Below are 25,311 nucleotides of genomic sequence, written 5' to 3' on the forward strand. Positions count from 1 at the left end.
TTTCTTTACATGCACGAGATGGTATGCCCCCCTGAGGTCTAATTTGGTGTAAATTTGGGCATCCTTGGTCCAGCAGTTCTGGAATAAGGGGTAGAGGATGACGGTTTTTAACTGTTAGCTGGTTTAGTGCGCAGTAGTCGATGCACATTCTCAAGTCCCCTTCCTTCTTGGGTACAAACAATAGGGGCGAGGCTGCCGGGGATTTGGACGGGCTTATAAAACCGTTTGCCAGGTATTGGTCCAGATATGATTTCAAGTGGAGATTTTCAGGTTTGGGGAGTGCATAAATTTGACTACACGGGATTTGTGCACCAGGTAAGAGGTCTAACTGACAGTCATATGGCCTGTGAGAGGGTAAGGTATTAGCCTGTTCTTTTTGGAAATGTCTTGGAAATCGTGGTAGTCGCTTGGTAGTGTACTTGTTACACCTAGTACCAATGCCTCTTTATCTTGGACAGGTGTCTCTAGGTCAGACAATGGCATTTCCATTTGGTAGCACGAATGAGCACGCTCATTGGAGAAGGCTAATTATTTGGCTCGCGAGTCGATGTTAGGATTGTGAGCCACCTACCACGGCATCCCTAGAATCAACCGGAACTGAGGGGCCATGATAAGGTCGAAGGCAATGGCTTCCCAATGTCCGTCTTGGCACAGAAGGGTCAAATCTGCTGTGCGTTGAATTACAGGACCAGAAGCTATCTCTGTGCCGTCGGCAATGTGTGACCTTCTCAGTTATCATTTTTTGACAGAGGGGAAGCCCCATTCTTGTTGACAGGCCTTGGTCTATGTAGTTACCAATGGCTCCGCTGGCTATGTATGCCTCCACAGCATGCATCTGAGATGGTTGTTGGTGACTGATCAAAATCACAGGCTTGACAAGGTTCGAGGTCTATGGCTCTTTTCCATTGCTCGACAAACGGACCTCTACGCTTGCTGGGCCTGAAAATTTTCCGACACTTGTTCTCCTCCTTCTTTCTCTGTAGCTCCAACTGTTCTACTAAGGGGTTTTACGGGACATTCTCTGAGGAAGTGACCTGATTTCCTGCAGTACAAGCATAATTGCTGTTGTCTCCTTTTGTCACTTTCGGCCTTGGTTAATGGGCTCCGTACCCCCCCCAATTTGCATGGGTTCCGAAGTGTTTTCTGATGAACGCGCAATGTTCTCCTTTGAGCGTAAATACACAGTCTGATTCTCCGTTCTGGCTTAGATCTGTCCTTCGATCTTGCAGCCTGTGGTCTAGCTGCACCACTAGGTTGATGAACTCTGCACAGTCTTTTAGCGGGTTTACCACTTGAGCTAGGACGTCTCAATTCCCCCCGTAATCCTCCATGGAATAACATTGTTCGTTTCTCCTCAGGCCACGCAGTTTCAACGACAAGTCTGTTAAAAGTGGCGATATATAACAAATCTTGGCTGCCTTGGAGGAGGGACAGAAGTTCGTTATCCAGAGCTTGGCCCTGAGTATGTCGGGCGAACAGCTTCTCCATCTCTTGCTGAAACCCCCTGAAATCCCGCAGGAGTGGGTCATCTTGGCTTACGAACAGTATGGACCAATCCGCGGCATTGCCACTCAGATATGACAGAATGAAGGCAACCCGCGACTGATCGTTAGGAAAGGCTTCGGGTCTACATAGAAAATGGAGGCGGCACTGGTTCATGAATACTGCATATTTTCTTGGGTCCCCCCTAAAACGTTCCGGTGGGACCAAAGGAACTGCCCCAGGGAGGACCACCTGCATTGGATTGACAGATGTGGCTGGAACCAACGGAATACTTCCTGGCAATGGAACCTGCCCAGCCTGTGTTTGGAGCAATTGTCTGGCTAATTCAGCGGTGCGGTCCTTGGTGACAATCAACTTCCTCCTAAGGGTGTTGGTTTCTTGCCGGGCAGAGTGCACCTCGGCCTGTAATTCTCCCAGTAACTGGGCTAGTTGGTCAGTCTCTGATGTTTCCATGACGCCCAGGGGGTTGTTTTAATTGAGGCTTTGCGTTCTGTTACGCTCACCTAGTATCCACGGGGGTGCCACACGATACTGGATGGGGGTCTAAAACATTAACCCGGACCCCTCTCTGCTTGGTTATGTGCCAGATGTTGGGGTAGCGCCTGAAACAGGAGAATGGGGGGTTAAGATACTGGTTCTGTGATGGGTGGACTCCCACCTCCCTCTGGTCCAAATCCCCTCCCTTGGGGTTTTTGCTCACCTTACATTTTTGTGTGTTGAACTCTCCGTCCTGCATCTCTGTGCAGGGGCGCGTGGTTGGTGCGGGCGTTCCGTGGACCTAGTTACTTCACTGGTCTGTGTGCCCTTATGTCGAGTCCAGACCGGCTGTGACTCGGACTCTGCTTGCTGTCCTCCAAGTGAGTTATAATGTCTTTTCCGTCTTTATTCTGTCTTTCCCTCCATTTTCTCTGTCTTCTCTGCGTCTTGCTCCACTACGCTGTTCTTAACAATGTCCCTTTTTGTTTTCACAGGGATGGTTGCGATCTCGGAGTTGTCGCGCCGATGGCGAAGACCACGGTGAGTTATTGATGCGGAGCGCTGCACTGTTTATTGGTGTTAATTGCTAACCTGTGTTGTCTTCCCTTCTTTGTACAGGTTGCGGTGATGTTCCAGAGGGGTGAGCGATCAAAGCACTCCTTGCCCAGTTAAGTGCTTTGTTAATGCTGACCTTATTCCTTCTCCCTTGCAGGTTGCAGGGAAACCCGGAGATGGGCGAGGTAAGAGTAGCACAGGGTGCTGCCAGGACTTGCTGCTTGCCCAGGTAAGAATTGTTATTAATGCTGTCCTTGTTTCTTTACCTTTGCAGGTTGTGGCAAACTCCGGAGATGGGTGAGGTAAGTGAAGCGCAGGATGGATTCAAGACCGGTTACTTCACTAAGTGTTCTTGCTCGCTAATGCTGTTCTGGTTCTTCCAGGAATTAATGGAATCTGGATCTAGGGCTTCAGGATCGGGCCACCGGAGAAGAAGATGGTCTCTGTGCTCTCTCCTTTCACCTCTTCTCCCATTAATGGTGGCACCCGTTGGGATGTCCTCTTGGCCTCCTTCCACTCCTCTAAGGCCATCATTGACGTCCTCGGTCTCACTGAGACAAGGTTCACGGCCAGCTCGGTCACCAGCTTTGACACACTCCTACCTGACGGTTACAAGATCCTCTCCGTGCCCAGGCCCAACCGTGCAAGGGGGGGGGTGTAGCCCTTGAGTGGATTCCTGCCACAGTCACTCCTACGCAGATCTACTCCTCTTTTGAATGCCTTGTCTGCCGTCTCTCTCTCTCTCCTAGCCATTCCCTTACCGTGGCTACTATCCATCGGCCACCTGGTAAAATCTCCTCCTTCCTCTCTGAGTGGGCTGACCTCTCCTCCTCACTCCTGTCCTCAACCACTCAACTCCTCTTTCTTGGTGACTTCAACATCCACTTGGATGCCTCCTGTCCCCCCACGGAACTCTTTTGTGACCTTTGCGACTCTCTCTCACTAACTCTCTATTCTCCCGTCTGGGCCTACTCATTCTGCAGGGCACACTCTTGATGCTCTGATCTCTTCTGACCTTCCCCTCTCCGTCCCTCTCTCCACTCCTCTCTCCTGGAGTGATCACTTTCTCCTATCCTCCCACCTCACCCTCCCTACCCCACACGCAAAGCCACCCTCATCACGGCCACACACCTTCTCGGTCATCCGACCCATGAAGCGCGTGTCAGTTGAGGCTTTCGCTGCCACCTTCTCACCCCCCCCTCCCCCTTCGGCTGACTCCCACCCTGACACAGCCCTCTCCATGCTCCACTCTGCTAAATCTGATACTCTTGATATCCTTGCCCCTGTCATGAGAATCCGCCTGAAGCCCAAAGCCAAACGTAACTCCTGGTATGACTCGGAGCTCGTCACCCTTAAACGCAAGTGCAGGGTGGCAGAGAGGAAATGGCGTGCTTCATGTTCATCCTCTGACAAACTGGCCTGCCGCCTGCTCCAAAGGCAATACTGTCTCTCCGTTCTCACCAAGAAGAGAGCCCTTATCCAAGCCTGCATCTCTGCGGCATCTAACAACTCGGCCGAACTCTTTAAAATCTGCAAGGAGCTTGCCTACCCTGCTGCAGTCTCTACCTCTCCTGTCCCCCTCCCAGGCCCTCTGCACTGCACTGGCCTCTCACTTCATCTCTAAAACTCAGGACATCCTGTCCTCACTCTCCTCCTATCACCTCCCTCCCTCTCTTCCTGGCTCTTCCTCTGACCCTTCTGCAGCCACCCCTCCTCCTTCCTTCTCTGCCTTTCCCCTTTTTTCTGCTGACGAGGTTTCCAGACAAGTCCGATCTATGAAAGTCTCGTCTAAACAGGTTCACCCCTGTTCCTCCAAAACTATCAAGGACCACATCGACTCCCTGGCTCCTGCCCTGGCTGACTTTTGCAACTGCTCCTTCGCCTCTGGAGTCTTCCCATCCCCCCTTAAGCACTCCCTTGTGCACCCTCTTCTTAAGAAACCATCTTCTGACCCCTCCTGCCCGGCTAACTATCGCCCAATCTCCATCACCCCCTTCCTGGGCAAGCTCGTAGAGAAACTGGCCATCTCCCAGCTTAACCTCCATGCTGAATCTGTTGGCAGTCTTCATGACCATCAATCTGGCTTCAGAGCTGCCAGAAGCATGGAAACTGCTCTCCTGAACATCCGTGAGGACCTACTCTTGAACCTCAACTCCAACACTCCGTGTGTTCTCATTCTGCTCGATCTCTCTTCTGCCTTTGACACTGTCAACCATGCCATCCTGCTCAACCGTCTCGGTGATAACCTGGGTATCACTGGTCAGGCTCTGGCGTGGCTGACCTCTTTCCTCTCCAATCAACCCTCCAAGGTCCAACTGGGGTCCTTCCTCTCTGACATCTTTTTCTCCACCTGTGGTGTCCCCCAGGGATCAAATCTCTCCCCCTGGCTGTTCAACCAGTATCTGGCACTCCTTGCCCACCGCATCGCCGCTCTCTGCCCCAACTTTCAGTGCTATGCGGACGATAATTTTCTGGCTACCCTCGGCCTCCTCCTCTCCTTCCCTCATCTCTGACTGTCTGTCTGCTATCCAGGAATTGTGTGCCGCCAATGACCTCTGCATTAATGCCAGTAAGACTGAGATTATACTCATCGGCACACCCACTCCCTCCTTCCCTGCAGCTCTCTGGCCGGCCTCTCTTGGCCCTCTTCCTGCTCCTACCAGCAAGGCAAAAAACCTTGGGGTTATCTTCGACTCCACACTCTCCTCATATCTGACGTCTCTAGGAAGTCACACTACCAGCTGCACCTCCTCAGAGGTATTCTTCCCTTCCTCTCCTTCGCCCAGAAGCTCACTGTATCACGAGCCCTGGTTCTCTTAAAGCTGGACTACTGTAACAGCCTCTATCTTAATCTGCCTGCCTCCACTCTCCGCCCTCTGCAACTCATCCAGAACAGAACTGCGAGACTTGTCCTTGGCCTCAAGCCCAGGGACCGTATCTCTCCAGGACTGAAGTCTCTACACTGGCTCCCAGTGGCTGCGAGGATAAAGTTCAAAACCCTCTGCATTGTACACAAGGCCTTCTGGGGTTTGGGGCCTAAATACCTTCAACTCTCTCTTCCTAAATATCTTCCTTCCCGAGCCCTTCGCTCATCTATCTCCAACTCCCTCAGGGTCAGCCGCTTCTCGAAGCAACGAGCTGGAGGTAGATCTCTCTCCGCGACAGGGGCCTCCCTCTGGAACAGCCTTCCTGCCTCCCTGAAACTTGAGGAGAACCATCTCTGGTTCCGGAAGCACCTCAAAACCTTCCTCTTTGCTTCCGCTTTCTCTCTCCCCTGCTAATTCTTCGCTGAATCTGCACCGAATCTGCAACTGGGCCACTCACACCGAACTCGGTCCTGGGCCCAGCCACTCTCCACTTGCACTGCCGCCCTGGCAACCCCTGCACTGCGGAACTGTCTCTGTATCCCTACAGCCCCCGTTCCCAGCACTTGTCTGCACTTACCTTGCACTTGGCACTAGCTGGCCCTTATTTATTTTTATTCTACTTACCTTGTACTGCCCTTCCCCCACCTCCCCTTCCCCATGCACTTTCTCCCTTCTCCCTACCCCTGCACTTGCACTTGCGCAATCTGAATGACACCTGGCCTAGTAGGATCGTTGTCTGTCTTCCCCTTGTTCCCCCATCCCTGCCTCGTCGCGCCTTGAAACACTTGTGTATAGGCGCGTTACAAATGCCATATCATATCATACCATGTTGGATTAAGGTCCAAAACTGGTATTGCTTTATTCCTGATAAATGTATGGCGCCAAAGGCGCCAGAATTGACTCCACGTATGTTTCTGATGGAGTTTTAAGGCCCTTGGGGCCAGTGTGAAGGGCTTTAGCCCCACTGCTGCCAGGTGGCTGTTATACCTTGAGGGAGTCAGGGGCATGAATCGTGACAGCTGGATATTAAATATCAAAGATAAGGCATATGTGGGAGGACAATTCATTCGAAGAGGACTGCGGACCAGAAAGTCATAGGTGTGTGCTTCGTGGATGAAGAAGCAGTCTACGTTGATGAGGTCATTGCCAATGGGACTGTAGACAACACTGTTGGGGATGTGTCGTACTTCCTTTTTAGCCCTTTTCCCACAGGAAGCAACATCGAGAGATCTCAAACTCCAGGAAGATGGAGTTCGCTCAAGGGGCCTACAATGCCCGAGGGAAACAGGATTATGTCCTGAGCAGAGTCAGACGTGATGGTCCTGGAGAGTTTTGCTAGAAAATGGCTGGCAAACTGAGCAGTCAATCTTGTGGACAAGGTAGAGACAGTCATGAAGATCTTCAATATAACCGCTCTTCAAATAACACGTAGAACATGCCTTGAAAAGGCATTTCTTTCTGAAGTCAGCCATGGCGTGATATGATATGATGATATGCAGGACATTATCCTTGGGCCTCAACGAAAGGAAGCTGAAACAGCACTTCCAAAGGCGTCTAGAAGCTGGAAAGGAATCACTGATGTACGGAGTAAGCTCCTGGCTCCTTAAAAGCAGAAGATAAAGCAGCAATAACAAATACCCATCTAATCATCGAAGGACATAGATTATTTGAGAACCCCCAACACTGAAAGTGTTGTAAACAATATAAAGATGTCCTCTAGGGGTGTAGGTAAGGAAACTTGTCCATTGGCTGTGGGGCAATTGAATCTAAAGTGACTAGTAGAGCACTAAAGTGACAGCAGTTTTTAATTTAAATGTAAACTGCATTATTGTTACAGAGGATTACCAGCCTGACGGAGAATATTCAAACATCAAGTGATTATATTGAAAATCCACTTCTGGAGAATAAAACCTTCCCAGATGTATTCTAGCTAAACACACAAGAAATGGATTGAACCTTAAAACTCCAGATCCTATTGAGCTGCCAGTCAGATATGATTTTGGCCACCTTGCCTTAGCCTTCCAGACAAAGCAGTGGCCATGATGATGATGGACACATCTGCATCCATACATATGGAGGAAACAATATGCTGTGGGAGACCTAAAAGATTCATAACACAAGAGCACCACGAAATACAGGGAACTGCAACCTCTGGCGAAAAGGATGCTTAGGACTACAACTCCCCCTGATACTCGCCCAAGAAAATGTGGAGCACTTTTGGTATACCACTCCCCGGAAGGATAAGGTCTCTCTGGGGGGGTTAGGGAGCAAAGAATGAGTCACATACCTATTGAAACCTTGGATTAGGACTCACCAGGTAAAAAGGTAGGGGACCAAGTTCAGGAAAAGCCAAATGTTCAGGGGGCTCATGCCAGAGCTACAGATTAGTACTTTCTCTGAAAACATTGAACGACTAATTTCAACTTAACAGACCCTTCCATGCTTAGGGATTTTTTCAATCAATAGTGAAGGTGGCAGCAGAGCTGAAATTGAACCGGCAAGGGGAGTAGCTACTGCAATTCCCAAATTCTCTATGGAACACAGGAGATTTTTCAACACACTCATAATTCCTGCTCATCATTCATTTCGTTGGTATGATGTAATGCCAAAGAAGCTTTTGTAATCATAGACAATGTTTCTATTGAAGGTCAGGGCTCCTGGGTAGGTGTTGCATACACTGAAGCACAATCAACTCTGCAAAACACATTGGCCTACAATATTCTTATACAAAGTGGAATTTTACAAAAGAAAAGTCTGCTTTCTCACCTTCATTGGTGGGTATTTATGGTAAGGAGCAGCACCGGTCGCCAATTCGATAGCAGTTATTCCAAAACTCCAAATATCTGCCTTAAAATCGTAGCCTCTGACCTGAAAAATGAAGATATCCAGTCCATGACAAACCAGCAATACAAACCATGATTACCATCAGATTTACCCTACAATAAAATATTTTCAATGGCATTAGAAAGAGGCCTACTGGCATCACAAACAAAATCACAACTCAAGAAGGAGGAAATCAAAACATTTAGAAAAAAAAAGCAGTTTCTGGCTTGAGAAGGCTCAGACATAGAAATTACGGAAATGTGGCATTTTATTAAGTGTATGAATCACAGAGAGCACAAAAGCTGACACAACAGACATTCAGGGTAGATCTGATCTGTGAATTTATGTTAATGTCATTCATATAGACCACACACGCATTCAGCCAGCTCACAAAACTGGGTTACCAGGACCACAGTTTACCAAACAAATGACTAGAAAAATTCCCTTTATCTATTGCTTTACGTTTCTTCTCTCTATGGTATATTTTATGTAATGTTAAGTTGACTTGTACGGTGCATCACTGCCATTCCCATGGACTCCAGGTGCTGTCGTGACTCTGTAAGGTAAAGTGGGTTGGGTATGCTAGGGGACCAGAGGGATAGGCTGGTGCTGTGATCTTCTCTTGTAGCATGAAGACCCAGGATTAAATGGCGTATGCGTTTTCTAGGTGTGCTTTGTTTCAAACTTGTAATCTGCATTTATCTAACATTTAAAGAATAAAAAAAAATTAAAGCTAAAGAAGGAACATGTGCAGTCTTGAATCCTGTGAGGAACAGTAGTGAGAGAGCGACAAAGTTCGGCTTTATTTGCTAGACTTTTATTCAAATAAAAGTGGGGTGGGGAAAAGGCCTCACTAACCTCAAAACCAAGATGGGTTTCCCAGCCTCAACATAAATCTCAAATGGGTCAAAATAAAGATTAAGTCCACCGCCATGTCAAAACCCTGACTCTAACCCTCATACTAACAACTAAAGATAAAGTGCAAAGGGGTTGTGTTTTCAGCAGCTTCTTTATAGTTCCTTTCAAAGCTCTAAACACAAAGTTACAAAGGGTGCAAAACCAAACAAATTGACAGGGGTCAAGAGAATGCCTCCCTTTTGTGGCTTCTCACAGGGATTACAACTTCCATGGTGAACTGACTTTTCCCTTGGTTCTATTTCCACTTCCTTTAAGAGCTAAGAGAATGTCTCCCCTTCTCTTAGCTTTGCCACAATATCCACAATCCAAAGGGCTGTCTTCCTTCCCAGGTTTCTTTTCCCTTACACAGCCAACCAGGGTCACTCTTCTCCCCGGTACTTTGACTAAGAAGATGACTCAACTGTCCTTTTTATGTGGGTGCAAGTCCTAGTCTCGCTGACTTCAACAGTTCTCCTCCTAGGTAGACTTGGTGCACTCTCCTAGCTAATACTACCTATTACACAGCCAATCTGGTTCAATTTCCTCCCAGGTACTGTTACTATAAAGATGAGCAACTGATGCATTTCTCTTATGGGTGCCAGTCCCAGATTCACCTGTCTTCGGCATTCTCTTACTGTTTACTTTCCTGCCCAGCACTACCATATATGACCATAGATGTGAAGGTTTCTTTAATGTTACATTTAGGGTCCCAAACCCTCAACTCTGGGGTGTTTCCCCCCCTTCTACGCTTGCCATAACTACTTTACTCTCAGGGTCCCTGACCCCTAGGTTCAGGATATTTCTTCCCATTTTCCACTCAACCCCACTTTCTCAGGTTCTCCCTGCCCCTTCACATACCGGCTTTCTCGGTTGGCAAGGGTGTCCAGCTTCTCCTGGCTTCCCGAGTTGGCCTGGGTCTCGTGGTGCTTGGGAAGGCTTTGTTTGGTCTGCAGCAACAAACATTCTTCTGTAAGCTGTTGCGCTTCCAAAGCCTCCGGAGTACCTGTCGCCTGTGTCCACCAGTCTGCCGTCCCTTCCTGCATCTCAGCACTGGCTCCGGATCTCTCCACTTCTTCCTGGGCGTCCCGGCTTTCTTCCTGTACATGGCACACATACTGCCTTTTCTCGCGGCTCGTCCAGGCAGCACTGCTCCTCTGAGGAAGTCATCCTTTACTTTTTATTCTATAGCCGTGTTCGGTTAGATTGAATAGGCTGGTCTGCTCACTGTGGTTCCACGGGGTGCTCTTCCACACCCTGCATATCATCTTCATCTCAGTGCAGCATATTTCTTGGATGTCATGACTGATCTTTTATGTCTCAGTACTATAAAGGGGAGGTTAGACTTCTACTTTGCTGTGTAATGCTAGTGTGAAAAATGCGAGCCAGAATAACATGGCGTTGATGCTCAGCCATTTGTGAACACTCATCTCCCATTACAGTAATAAAGTCTGCATTTCTGCGGGCCTCACAGAATAAGCAAGTAGCACGGAAAACTGAGCAAGGTCACGGAAATATTATGTGAGCAGACTAACTGCAGAGAATAGTTATTGTATTTTCCATTGAAAGATGAACACAGAAGGGGAGCCGGAGCGCACAGCAGGTGCATAATAAGGGGTCGGGGAATGCAGGCAAGAGAGGGGCGCTGGGTTTTTCCACTTCTAACTGGATTTTTCCACCCTCTGTCTCTTCGACTTGTGATCTGCTTTTCGGCCAAGGGCAGGACACAATTGGGAAGGGCGGATGCGGATGCCCCATAAAGTAGAGGGTATCACAGAGAAAGTTAGTTGGCTGTTGAACCCCGGGTGTTGAAGTCTCGCAGAAAGGGAGGATGCTCCGATTCAAACCCTGTTGGACGCAGTAATCTCTTTGCCTACCTGCTGAGGGACTAAGCAGGGTTGCTGGTGGCCAAGATGAAGTTTTCTTCTGCTTTCTTACCAACAGTGAAGTTAACAATATTCTAATCTATATTTCTCTATGTTTATTGGTGTTCGTATAGTCATATAGTATAAATAAAGGGCCTGTAATGAGCCGTTTTATAATCTTATATGATGTATGTGTGTGTTTCTTCTGCTAGTCTGCTTCCAATTACTTACGTTTTGCGAAAGGGGCCGGGGAGACGTACGTGTTAGTGTTTTTCCCTTTGGGCCAAACAGACGCAAAACACATACATAGAAGCAGGGGGGGATCCAGGACTCTGGAGAGGGTAAGAGCTTGAAGGAGCTGGAACAGTGGTAGAAATGTATTGTGTCTCTCCTAGGGTGTCACACATACCATGAGGGGTTTTCCTCCCCCTATGGTCCTCCCACTGTGCACCACCCCCAGCAGGATTATTGGACTGTAGTTGCAACGCACTGGCCATAGGTGAAGGGTTCTCCCCCATGGGAGAAGGGACGACATCCAAGGATCACATTGCTCATAACCAAAATCATGAGAACACCCAATAAAGGTATCACCTCTGCATGGCTCTTCTTTTGTGTCTTAAAATAAATACTGTACTTAACATCTGACACCATCGGAAATCAAATCCAGGTGTATGTGCCTTGTTTTACCCTGGAGATTGCATGTATTCAGCTTTCAAAAAAAGGGGGTGGGGTGGAGTGTGAATGTGTGTACACAAGAGAAACCTTTGTCCTTCCTCGTGTCTGCGGGTCAGCGTGCCACTCACAGACTACTTTGGGGCACAGCAAATGTAACCACCCATGTGTATAGCATACCTTAATTCCACAAGATTTTTCAGTATTGATATGGTCTGAAAAAACGTTTGGTATATACTCATTCATTAACTAGAAACATACAAAATTACAAAAATAAAATTCTCCGACAGATATTCAATATGCAAAATACACACACCAAACAAAACAGAACATATTATCACAATGTATTAAATAGACTGAATCTAAAGTCTTTATAAAATCGACTTTTGCATCACAAGAATGTTAAAAACTGATGATTGAATCAGTGATTCAAATAAATACACAATTATTGCAGATATTTAATCCATTGCAATGTTAAACTCACACATACCACTTAAAACCTTGGTCATTCTATTCAAAACATGCAGATTCAGCATATTGCGACATGGTCTCCTAGTTAAACTACTTAGAGTTTCGCAGCAATCACACCCCACATTACAATTACTGCCATACTTACATCCTTTTAATCCACACACACAAGTCATGAGCAGCAATATTAAAATGGGTCAATGTAGTCACCTCACATTTCTGCCGTTCAACAGGGTTCATAGCCTCATGGTAATTTCTTTGAGGAAATGTCAAATTTAGAAGACAGCAGCCTCTCTGCATATCTAGGCATCACATACCTCTACAATCATACTAGCAGATTCTACAAGCCTCAGAAATATGGGATACATTACTCACCATAAACGTATTTCTGATGCTTGTATCTGCTTAGATTCACATGCTCTGCACAGTCGACATTTAGCGGTAGCAGCAGAGTATTACAAGATTTGTTTTTTAAACTCAAAAACTAACATCGACAGGGCATGTTAGTAATACTATCCCTAGTGTGACGTGTACTGTACCCATGGTCCTTCTAGTGTCGAGGTCTCTCAGATTGTTTGTTTCCGACATGAGGTTGCATGAAGTGTAGCTTGAGTACAGATGTGAAAGCAGAAACAGTGATAAACCAGAAAACATTATGCTCCTTCGACTCCAGTAGGTGAGGAAGGGTGGGCGCATGTGAATCTAACCAGATCCACAAGCATCAGAAATATGATTATGTTGAGTAATGTATCCCTTCTGAGGCTTGTAGATCTGCTAAGATCACATGCTCTGCATAGATTAGTGAGCATTATCTGGAGAAGGTGGGATGTGAGAAGGTACAGCAGCAAATCCATGTTTTAGAACCGCTTGTCCCACCTGTGAATCTGCTTTAGAGTGAGTGTCAATGCAATAATGCTGTGTGGAACTATGAATGGAACTTCATGTAGCAGCTTTGCAAATGGCGTCTAGAGGAACGTTTGTAATGAACGCTAGGATAACTCCAGTACCTCTGGTAGAGGTAGTCCTGGGAGTGAAAGGTAAATCTCTTTTGGATAGGGTATAGCAGAGCTGTATGCACTTGACTATTCATTTGGAGCTGGCCTTTTTTTTTATATGTGATCGCCCTTTCTCCCAGGTGCTATGGAAACAAAGAGCTGGTCTGTTTTCCTTGGGGGTTTAGCTTTGCTCACATAGTACAAGACCACCCTACGTACATCAAGTGTATGGAGGCTCCTCTCAGCTGAATTGAATGGATTTTGAAAGAAGGTAGAAAGTTCTATGGCTTGATTAACATGGAACTTTGAAATGAACTTGGGTGAAAACCTAGGATGTGTTCCGAGGACAACCTTGTCTTTGTGGATTATGAAGAAAGGGTCTTGTATGGACAAAGCTTGTAGCTCACTGACTTGGCTACTAGAAATGCAGTTTTTTTAAGTTAAATGTTTTAGGCTGGCTTTGTGTTTAGGCTCAAAGGGCGGACCCATGAGTTTGGAGAGCAAGAAAATAAAATCTCAACCCGGTGGAAGGTATGAGATGGGAGGATATATCTGTTGAGACTTGAGTGTCGTGTAGGCAGTAGAGGCCTCCGTCCCCAAATGCCGCACAGGGAGAACTTAAAGCAACTCTCTGTGCAGCCGTTGAGGTCACAGGCGAAGATGTTCAAATGTCCAAGTCCGGGAACGCGAACCTCTGGGACCCCACACTGCTGCAAGAAAATGCGGATTAAGTACCAAGCAAGAAACAGTACCTACAGTATTAGAATAACCGGAAAGGTCTTACCAGTCAGGGTCAAGGAGGGGATGAGGAACCTAGTGGAGAGGTCCGGGACCCACGTGGACGGCAGTACCCCAAGAGGAGTAGGCTCAGTTGTTCGCCTGTCAGCAGGAGCTGTGGAGCTGTGGAACTGTGAGGCAAGGAGTTCAAAGAACCAGGGTGCAAAAGGGTGATCCAGGAGGCAGTCCAATAACAGTCCGTGGTCGAGAGCCGTGTATCACTGTGCAAACAAATCCGAAGGGGTAAATCCAAGAGGAGTCCAGTAAAGCAGGCCAGGTCGATTCCGTGAGTGATCCAAAGATGATTCAAAGTCCGTAGCGCCAAACAGAATGCAGAGCACAGCTGAGAAGCAACGAATACCCAGGTTTCCGGGTTTATGTACTCGCGCTTCTGGTCACGTGATGCGTGGCATGGTCACGTGATCGGGCAAGAGCATCACGTGACCTCACAGTCCCGCGATGCGGAAGCTCAGGGTTAGCCCTTCGCGATCCTATGCGCCAAGGCAATTGCCAATGTAGAAACGGCCGTAGTCTGACAGCCGTCCTATTACGGACCAGGCGCGGGTGTGCCCGCAAGACGTGTGTGAGTCCACGTGAGTCCCGGGGAAGGGGGGAAGTGAGAGAAGGGCGGGACTGGGGATGAGGGAGTGCCCTGGGGACCGCATGATGAGGGATCGTGACAGAACCCCCTCCCAAAGGCCCACGACCCCGTGGGCAGGAAGGGTGATCCCGGTGGAAGCGAGCCACCAACCGGGGAGCGTGGACATCAATAGCAGGAACCCAAGAGCGCTCCTCCGGACCATAACCGACCCAATCAACCAGGTATTGCAAGCGCCCCCTGCAGACCCGGGAGCCCAGAATGGAGGAAACCTCATACTCGTCTGGGGAAGCCAAGGACACCGGGGCAGCAGAGGCGCGCAAGCGGGACGGGGCCGGACACGGTTTGAGAAGGGAGACATGAAATACAGGGTGTACCCTCCAAGAACCCGGGAGAACCAGTCGGTATGTGACAGGGTTGATAACCCGGGAAACCACATAGGGACCCACAAAACGGGGCAACAACTTCCTACAACCCACTAGCCTCAAGTGACGAGTGGAAAGCCATACCCGGGAACCCACCGAGAAAGACGGAGCCAACAGCCGTTTCTTATCTGCCTGGACCTTCATGGAAGACTGAGCCTCACGGAGATGTAAAGCAGTCTGGTCGTGGATAGAGGACAAATCCCTAAGACAGGCGCTGGCGGCCGGATTGGTGGAGGCCGGAAGGTCAGGGATCGGTAATGTGCGGGGATGTTGGCCATAGAGAACATAGAAGGGGGAGAACCCAGTGGATGCATGAACTGCATTGTTATAAGCGAATTCAGCGTGTCGGAGGGCACGCAACCAAGAGCACTGTTGTTGCAGGATCAGACAGCGGAGATATTGTTCCATTGTTTGATTAGTCCTTTCGGTCTGACCATCCGTCTCCGGGTGGTAGGCCGAAGAGAACCGGACATCGATACCCAACAACCTAGTTAGAGCGCGCCAGAAGCGAGAAGTGAATTGCGATCCCCGGTCTGATATAAGGACAGAGGGTAACCCAAAAAGACAAAAGACGGTATCAAAGAACAGGGTGGCCAGGATGGAAGCAGAGGGGATACCCTTGCAGGGGATGAAGCGTGCCATCTTTGAGAAGGAATCCACCACCACCCAAATAGTGTCGTAACCCTGTACCCGAGGGAGTTCCGTGACAAAGTCCATGGTTACCGTATGCCATGGCTTCGGGGGCACTGGTAAAGGGAGAAGCAGGCCTAACGGGCGACCCCTACGGGTTTTGCATTGTGTACAAATGGTGCATGTATTGACGTAACAATCCACGTCCCTCTTCATGCCCGGCCACCAACACCAACGCTTCAGGAGGGATAACGTACGGCGTTGGCCAGGATGACCATTCACAGGGGCATCGTGCGACCATTCCATTGCCATGTTGCGTGTGTCGGCAGTGGGCAAGAATAGGCGGTTCAGCACAAACGGGAGGCCATCCTGGAACACCGGATCCCACTCAGATAGTTGGTCGGGATGTAAGGACACCCACTTGCGTACTGCGTCCACTAAGGGCATCGAGGGAGTACATAGACAAACGACCTTAGTGTCGTCCAACATTGTGTTAGGGTATACGGGAAGAGAGACCCCCCCGGGAGAGCGGGACAGCGCATCGGCCTTGCCGTGCGCGGAACCAGCCCGATGCCGAATTTGGAAATCGAACGCTGCGAAGAAAAGGTGCCACCTCACCTGACGGCTGTTAAGGCACTTCAGGGAAGCCAAGTCCTGCAGGTTCTGGTGATCAGTAAACACCGTGACTCGATACTTGGCGCCCAAGAGATGGTGTCGCCACACGCGGAAAGCGTCCATAACCGCCAACAACTCCTTCTCGGTCACGGTGTAGTGTGACTCGGGGGTGGTAAACTTGCGGGAATGAAATGCAACAGGGTGCAGACGACCCGTGGCCTGACATGCTTGGGATAAGACAGCACCAAGAGCGAAGGAGGAGGCGTCAGCTTCCACGATAAAAGGGAGTTCAGAGTCGGGATGCTGAAGAACAGGGGCTGTGGTGAAAGCAGTCTTCAGTGAATCAAAGGCCTTCTGTTGTGTATCAGACCAAAGGAAGGGAACTCTAGGACTGGTTAATGCAGTGAGGGGAGACACGATAGAAGAAAACCCAGAGATGAATCTCCTGTAGAAATTCGCAAAACCCAAAAAGGACTGAAGGGCTTTCAGGTTCGCAGGAATAGGCCAGTCCAAAACCGCTTTAACCTTGGAGTGGTTCATGGACAACCCCCCGGGAGTGATACAGAACCCGAGGAAATCAACATTACCAACGTGGAACAGGCACTTTTCCGGTTTGGCATATAGTGAGTGTTTCTGTAAGCGTGTTAATACCTCACGAACGTGTCGCACATGCTCTTCCAGGGATTGAGAAAAGATTAAGATGTCATCGAGGTAAACCACGACGTAAACATCTAAGATAGCGCTCAGGATATCATTCATAAACCTCTGGAAGGTCGCCGGGGCATTACACAGCCCAAAGGGCATGACTGTATATTCGTATAGGCCGTACCGGGTACAGAAAGCGGTTTTCCATTCGTCCCCGGAACGGACGCGGACCAGGTTGTAGGCTCCGCGGAGGTCCAGTTTTGTAAAAATGGTAGCGTGTGTGAGTCGGTCCAGCAAGGGCGTGATGAGGGGAATAGGGTACCGATCTTTCCTCGTGATAGCATTCAGGCGTCTATAATCAACACATGGGCGTAGATCGCCTTCCTTTTTCGGCACAAAAAAGATAGGGCTGGCTGCAGGCGAGGTGGATGGTCGTATGTGCCCTAAGCTCAAGGACTTCCTAATGTACTCCTTGAGAGTCATTTCCTCGGATGGCGAGAGGGAATAGATCCGCCCCGTGGGAACCACTGTATCAGGGAGTAGATCGATAGGGCAATCGTACGGGCGATGTGGAGGCAGTGTTTCAGAGGAGCCACGATCAAAGACAGCTGCGAAATCTTGATAGACCTGGGGAACGTCTAGTGCCACTAACCCAACTACGTGTTCTGATGGTGTATCTTGCGGATCCTGTACTGTAAGATGAGCTATAGCCTGGGCGGGATTGTCGCTGTGTGCGTCTGTGGGAAGACAGAAATGCTGGCAGACAGCCGACTCAAAATGAACCAAACCCAATTTCCAATCAAGGAGGGGATTATGTTCCTGAAGCCAAGGGATTCCCAGGATGAGCCCAAACTGTGGCGTGGTGATAAGGTCAAAACTAATGGTCTCCCTATGTCTGGATTGTATTGTTAATAGCAAAGGGGCTGTTTGTTGTTTGACTGGGCCCGAAATCAAGGACGAGCCATCTACAGCCTGTACCGGTTCAGGCCTGGTCTTGGTCAAGAGGGGCAGGTTTAACAAACGGGCCAAGGAAATGTCGATAAAGTTTCCCGTGGCCCCAGAGTCAATTATCAGAGTAACAGGATGTGAAACGGACGCTGTGGGCTGTAGAGTGGCTTGTACATGAATGGGCCGGATACGCCCGAAAGAGGGTGTAGGGTTCGGGGTGTCTGTGGTATAGCTCGATCCCGTCCCCGGTACTATGATCGAGCTATCTGAAAACCCTGTGGCTTGTTTTTGGGACGACGTGGGCATTCCTTAACAAAATGACCTAGGGTGCCGCAGTAGTAGCAAGCGTTATCCGCCCTCCTGCGTTCCCTTTCCAAAGGAGATATCGGACTCCTGACCCCCCCCGATCTGCATGGGTTCTTGGGAGGAGTCAGAAGAAGGAACTGTCATGGGAGAAGTGGAGGAGTGAGTGAAACCTGCTTCCGCTCTTCTTTCGGACCTACGTGCGTCCACCTGGAGTGACAAGTCAACCAGATCTTGGAATGCAGTGGGTAATGAGGGTACTACTGATAAGGCGTCCTTCATAGGGTTGCTGAGGCCCCTATAGAAGACGACTGCTTTCTTGCCCTCTGGCCAAGAGGTTTCAGCGGATAGCTGGTTAAAACGGGTTATGTATTCAATGAGAGAACCCCTACCCTGGCACAAATCCAGAAGTTCCAGATCTCGAGATTGGGCCTTGTGTCTAGTATCAAAAACCCTGGACATCTCGGTGACGAGGAGATCGAAATCATATAAGGCCGGGTTATCGTTCTCCAATAAGGGGTTGGCCCATGCAGCGGCAATCCCAGCCAAATGGGAAAGGGTAAATGCCGCTTTCGTGGTGGAATCTGGAAAAGCCTGAGGCCGGCACAGGAAATGCAACTTGCATTGGTTTAGGAAGGTCCTAAATTTCTTGGGATCCCCGTGGTATCTCTCAGGGGCCGCCAATGGGAATGGAGTAGGTAGCATCATGGGAACGGGATTCTGGGGAACAATCGGAGGTGGAACAGGTCGAGAAACAGAGGGTGTGTCTCCGAATTCTACATCTGGGGGTAAAGGGTGTCTGGCACTTTGTATGTGGTCGAGACGTTGATGGATAGCCGTGTTGGCTGCCGCCATATCGGCTCGTAGCACTGTAATGGCTTGGACTATAGCAGACATGGGGTCTTCAGCGTTCCCCTCCATTGCCTACACGACTATAGGCTTCTCAGTCTGTTGAGACTTGAGTGTCGTGTAGGCAGTAGAGGCCTCCGTCCCCAAATGCCGCACAGGGAGAACTTAAAGCAACTCTCTGTGCAGCCGTTGAGGTCACAGGCGAAGATGTTCAAATGTCCAAGTCCGGGAACGCGAACCTCTGGGACCCCACACTGCTGCAAGAAAATGCGGATTAAGTACCAAGCAAGAAACAGTACCTACAGTATTAGAATAACCGGAAAGGTCTTACCAGTCAGGGTCAAGGAGGGGATGAGGAACCTAGTGGAGAGGTCCGGGACCCACGTGGACGGCAGTACCCCAAGAGGAGTAGGCTCAGTTGTTCGCCTGTCAGCAGGAGCTGTGGAGCTGTGGAACTGTGAGGCAAGGAGTTCAAAGAACCAGGGTGCAAAAGGGTGATCCAGGAGGCAGTCCAATAACAGTCCGTGGTCGAGAGCCGTGTATCACTGTGCAAACAAATCCGAAGGGGTAAATCCAAGAGGAGTCCAGTAAAGCAGGCCAGGTCGATTCCGTGAGTGATCCAAAGATGATTCAAAGTCCGTAGCGCCAAACAGAATGCAGAGCACAGCTGAGAAGCAACGAATACCCAGGTTTCCGGGTTTATGTACTCGCGCTTCTGGTCACGTGATGCGTGGCATGGTCACGTGATCGGGCAAGAGCATCACGTGACCTCACAGTCCCGCGATGCGGAAGCTCAGGGTTAGCCCTTCGCGATCCTATGCGCCAAGGCAATTGCCAATGTAGAAACGGCCGTAGTCTGACAGCCGTCCTATTACGGACCAGGCGCGGGTGTGCCCGCAAGACGTGTGTGAGTCCACGTGAGTCCCGGGGAAGGGGGGAAGTGAGAGAAGGGCGGGACTGGGGATGAGGGAGTGCCCTGGGGACCGCATGATGAGGGATCGTGACAATATCCTCCTTACCCCTTCCATGAATGCTTTAATGACAGGAACTTTGCACCAGGACACTTTGTTCTGTGAAGTGGTGTAAGCGGACAGAGCCACCAGGTGTACTTTGTTGGAGTTGAACACTAGACAAGAGTCTAGTAGGAAAAGCATGTAATGTAAAATGTTAGCTGGTGAACATTGGATTGGGTTTAAGGTTTGTGACCTGCACCATATCACAAAACTCTTCCACTTGTTAAAATAGCAGTGTCTGGTGTTGGGTTTCCGTACCTCCTTTAGGATATCCATACACCTTTGTGGAAGATTCAAGTGGCCAAATTCTATGATTTCAGGAGGCAGGCTGCCAAGTTCATAGATTGAGGCAGAGGGTGGAGGGATGCTCCCTTGTGTTGTGTTAGCATGTTGTATGGGCACGGGTCGCACATCACCAGTTAGAGCAGCTATGGAAACCAAGGCTGTCTCACCCACATAGGAGCAACCAGGATTAGAGTTACTTGTTCCTGGTGCAACTTGTGCAGAATCCTGCTGAGGAGTGGTGTTGGAGGAAAAGCGTAATAAAAATTTCCCTGACCAGTTCATCCATAGGGCATTCCCCTTGGACTCTGGTTGGTGAAAAAGGAAAAGTCTGGGCACTGCGCATTTAGGCTTGTGGCAAACATCAGGGGATGACCCCATTAATATTCTGTCTAGGGTATCTTTGTTGCGTTACAACTCGTATTCTTCTGGTGGAGGATATCTGCCTAGAGCGTCTGCCAGAGCATTGTGTTCCCCTGGAACATGTTCAGAGGTTAGGAACATGCTCTGCTTAAGTGCCCACTTTCATATTTTTTTGGGATAGCTTGGACAGACAGTGTGTGCCTCCCTGATGGTTTATGTAGAACATGTCAGGGGTGATGTCTGTAAGGACTTGCACTGTTTTACCTGTAAGATGCTGCTGAAAAGCTTGAAGAGCCTTGAGAACTGCCAAAAGTTCCAGGAAGTTGATGTGTCTTTGGACTGTTGCGCGTGTCCACTGGCCGTGGGCTGTGGTGGAGGAAGTGAGGCCCCCCCCATCCGGTGAGAGGCATCTGTAGTTAGGATCGCTTGTGCTGGTGGAACGCAGAAGGATTTTCCATTTAGCAGGTTGTCCCTGGACCAACAGCAAAGAGCCTGTACCAGGGATAGCGAAACAACAACTAGATCGTCCCACTGACCACTTGCCTGAGACCACTGTTTCGCTAACCATTCCTGCATTGGGCGCAGGCATGCGTGAGGAACCAAGTGAATGCATGAGGCCATCATCCCGAGCAAGCGCATTGCTTTGCATAGTTATCTGGCGACCGGCCTTGTAGTGAGGTAATTGCAACAGTATGTTTTGTACTCTCTCGTTTGACGGGAAAGCCAGATTCTCTTGTCTTTAGAATTGCTCCCAGAAATAGTTTTACTTGGCTGGGGACTAGACTGGATTTATTTTTGTTGATGAAGAAGCCCAAATTGAAAAGCAGGTCTATTGCCTTTTGTGTAATTTATTTGCAAATTTGAGATTACCCAGTGATCAGCCAGTCATCCAGATAAGGGTATACAGGGACTGACTTCGCGCAGGTGTGCTGCCACTACTGAAAGCAACTTTGTGACTAGTCTTGGCACTAAGGCGATGCAGAAGGGAGTGAACTCCCACTAACTTGAACCACAGATATTTCCTGTACGCAGGGAAAATTGAAATATATATGTATGCATCTTTAATATCCAATGCCGACGTGTAGTCCCCCTGTTTTAAGAGGGGGAACACCTTTAGAAGTGTGGTCATGCGAAACATTTGGGGCTTGAATCTAGTATTGGGTGCATGGAAAGGCCCTTCTTTGGCAGAAGGAAGTATGTTGAATAAATACCCTTGTTTACCCGTTAGGCTGCGACGATCTCTATGGCATCCTTTTCCAGCAGTGCTGTTAGTACTTCTCACGGTACATGCCGCTCTTCTGGCATCATCCTTTAGTGTTTTGACAGGCAGCTGGGTGGCTTTTGTAACAGTTCAATGCAATACCTACCTGCAAAAGTGGACAACACTGACTTGTCGGACGTTATCCCCGCCCATGCGTGGGTGAAGTATGAAATTCAACCTCCTAATGGGGTGGCATGGCAGGAAACCTGCAGCGATGAGTCTGTGTCTGGGAGGGGTGGAGCATCTCCCAGGTGAGGTTCTGCCTCTTCCTCTGGATCTTTGATTTCCTCTTAGAAAGCTGGAAGAGGAAGATGGTTCTTGCGATGGGCCCCAAGTTGAAGACTGTGTGCCCAGAGTGTATCCCGAAGAGCGTTGTGAACAGTGACCCGAAAACTTCTCGAGTTTGAGGGGCCATGTTGTACCTAGGGTTTGTTAATTGGGCGAGGGATTTATGGTCATACTCCTCCTTCCCGCTCTTGTGAACGTCTTCGACAGCCTTACGGAAAAGTACATTAGGTTCCACCGGCATGTTAAGGAGGGTGGCCCGAGTGTCTAATTTAAAACCAGACTGAGTCAGGCGTGGTTTTACAAAGGTAGCGGGCGCCCCTCTCTCGCAAGAACAGACATGATAACCTGTTCAGTGGTTATTAACCACTTGAGAGTTCGCAGCCACTGCTTTTACTCACTGTGCCTTTCACAGATGGGAAATATCCATTTGCATATCACTCTTTGTCCTGCCCTGGGGCAGTCCAGCACCGAAATACAATGGCAATTCGAATCTGAACGAGAGTACCACCAGCAACCCCATACACGTGTTTCACCCTTGTTGGGGATCATCAGTGAGGTGAAGCTGATGCCTCTCTGAGCACAGTGAGAGGGAGACCACGTCTGGTTGCCCCCAGGAGACCTAGGGTTACCAATCCCAGGTTCCTTAAAAAATAGTTTTACAAAGGTAGCGGGCGCCCCTCTCTCGCAAGAAAAGACATGATAACCTGTTCAGTGGTTATTAACCACTTGAGAGTTCGCAGCCACTGCTTTTACTCACTGTGCCTTTCACAGATGGGAAATATCCATTTGCATATCACTCTTTGTCCTGCCCTGGGGCAGTCCAGCACCGAAATACAATGGCAATTCGAATCTGAACGAGAGTACCACCAGCAACCCCATACACGTGTTTCACCCTTGTTGGGGATCATCAGTGAGGTGAAGCTGATGCCTCTCTGAGCACAGTGAGAGGGAGACCACGTCTGGTTGCCCCCAGGAGACCTAGGGTTACCAATCCCAGGTTCCTTAAAAAATAGTTTTAGGTTGGGGTCAGGCGTGGCACTTGAGTGTGCCTTGCGTGATGCAGCCTGCATGGTCTGCTGCAGCGAGATTATTTTTGAGGATGCAGTTTGATACCTGCTTACCCTCTGTGATAGAGCTCAATAATTGTGATTTTAGGGTTTCTGGAACCGCTTCAACCTGGTGCTCCAAGTCATCCCACTTATGGCAGTCATAACTAGCTACGAGTAGTGTTATTTGCAAGTCTGGCTTGATATGGCGCTGAGGAGGTAACCTTCCTTCCGAAAGTGTAGATTTCTTTTACTTTGTCTGGTGGTACTTCAGCCGACGATAGAGGAGTGCCAGCCCTCTTTCCGATAGTGGTGACAACCAGTGAATCAGGTTTTAACTGACTCCTAATATACAGGGCGTCTGTGGGAATAGGCCTGAATTATACTTCGATTCTAGGCCTAACCGCCCTTGTGAGGTTAGGTGCAAATAAGGAGGGCTGCATATGTCTCTGTATAGACTAACAGTGGGATAAACTTAGTGGTAGACTTCCTGTCGCCTAGATCGGCCTCCACAAAGTCCTAGTATCCTTATGCCTCTTGGGTGTCAATACTAAAGTGGTGGGCAGCCTTCAGCAGCAGTTCATTGTATTGGAGTTGATTGTCTACATGTGAATCTGCTACAGGCTGATCTTGGTGGTCTACCGACGGGATGACATATCATCATAGTAATGGTCCTGACTGCATAGGTCCCCTTGAAAGCTCAGTTCTTGCGACCCCGAGAGATCCACACCATACATGTCCTGAGAGGGGTCGTGGTAGGTGGAGGCTGTGGCTCAAGACTAGGTCTTTTGGGAGGGGGTTGGGGTTTTGCAGCCCCTGGCGTGAGGAGTCTCCAAGGGACGTTAGTTCTTGTAGTTGCTGATCTATGAAGCCAACAAAGCACGATATCCTTTTTATAATTCTGTTGAATTGTTTAGGGGTATAGTCACAAGAGGGTGGGAAGCCTGAAAGGGTAGGCATGGCTTGGGAGGGTGCCTGATCCTTGTGATGCATAGCCCCTCAGGGTGTGTACACAGGGGAAGAACCCATACTCTGAGAGCTTTTGTAAGACAAAGACATCTCAGTAATTGTGTCTTTAACAGAGTAGCAGTGATGTGTTTTTTAATTAGTTCTTGCATTTTCACCATATGTTTAGGGGATGCAGATGCACCTTTCGCTGCCCTGTTTTTGGAGGAGCGAGAGGATGGCCTTTTTGTCCGCAGTGTCGGAACCGACTTTGGGGGCCTGTTTCAGAGGCCTCATGAGGCAAAAGCCTAAGTGATGGCCCAGAGGACAGGGAAGATCTAGAGGCTTTTTCCGCAGACACTGCATGGGCCTTGATGGTCGACGATTACATCAAATGTCAGCCGTGGGCTATGTGCTTCAGATTTTTGGACGTGTGCGTGATTAGACAGACAAACCTTGGTCACCTTCGGCAACACCGATACTGCCCTCACGGGAGTGCTCTGCCACGTCGATGGAGGCTTTCAGGCGGAAAAATGTGCAGGACATGGAAAGCCTTTCAGGGTGATCCCTAGGATTGCACACTATGTGCGTGTCTTTCACAGGAATTTTCTATGGCAGGTAGGGCAAAATTTGAAGGGTGTATTTTCCATCAAAAATGGAAAGGGAAGTTAGATGAGAAAAAGCAAAGGGGTGGTAGAATATGCATTCTCTAAAAGGAGTCAGTATGAAAGACCTCCCCCCTCTCTCCCTACTGTAAGGGCTGAAGCCCGAAGAGGCCAGAGCAGGCCGCGTCTGGTCGTTAACGCAGTGAAGTCATCAACAATGGAGTTGTCCGAAGGCCGTCAAGCAGCTGGACAACGCTGTGGCAAAGGCAGACAATTAAGAAAGAAAGCGAAGTCTAGTAATAAACTTGTAACTAGTCCAAGGCTTCAGCCTGGAAAGGAACTCTGCAAATTACGACTGACCACGATGGCAGAAAGAAACAATCTCGGGCACCTTGACGCGTGAAGGACCACTAGGGATAGTATTACTAACGCGCCCTGTCGCCGTCCGTTTTTGAGTTGTAAAAACAAATCTTTTAATACTCTGCGACTACCACTAAATGTCGGACTATGCATGCAGAGCATGTGATCTAACCAGATCCACAAGCCTCAGAGATATGATATATGGGATACATTACTCACCGTAATCCTATTTCGGATGC

At 49.0% G+C, this 25,311-nt stretch overlaps 1 protein-coding gene across 2 annotated transcripts in view; it reads right to left on the minus strand.

Moving 5' to 3' along the window:
• Positions 1 to 25,311, minus strand: part of OXSR1 (oxidative stress responsive kinase 1) — a 1,686,100-nt gene that overhangs the window by 902,942 nt on the left and 757,847 nt on the right. For both annotated transcript variants that reach the window (XM_069647752.1, XM_069647753.1), the window contains exon 7: positions 8,169 to 8,270. In XM_069647752.1, the coding sequence (XP_069503853.1) occupies positions 8,169 to 8,270 (102 nt within the window). The remainder of the gene's footprint in view (positions 1 to 8,168; positions 8,271 to 25,311) is intronic.

This window comes from Ambystoma mexicanum, chromosome 2q, assembly GCF_040938575.1.
Source record: "Ambystoma mexicanum isolate Mex_15411 chromosome 2q, UKY_AmexF1_1, whole genome shotgun sequence".
Classification (NCBI taxonomy): domain Eukaryota; kingdom Metazoa; phylum Chordata; class Amphibia; order Caudata; family Ambystomatidae; genus Ambystoma; species Ambystoma mexicanum.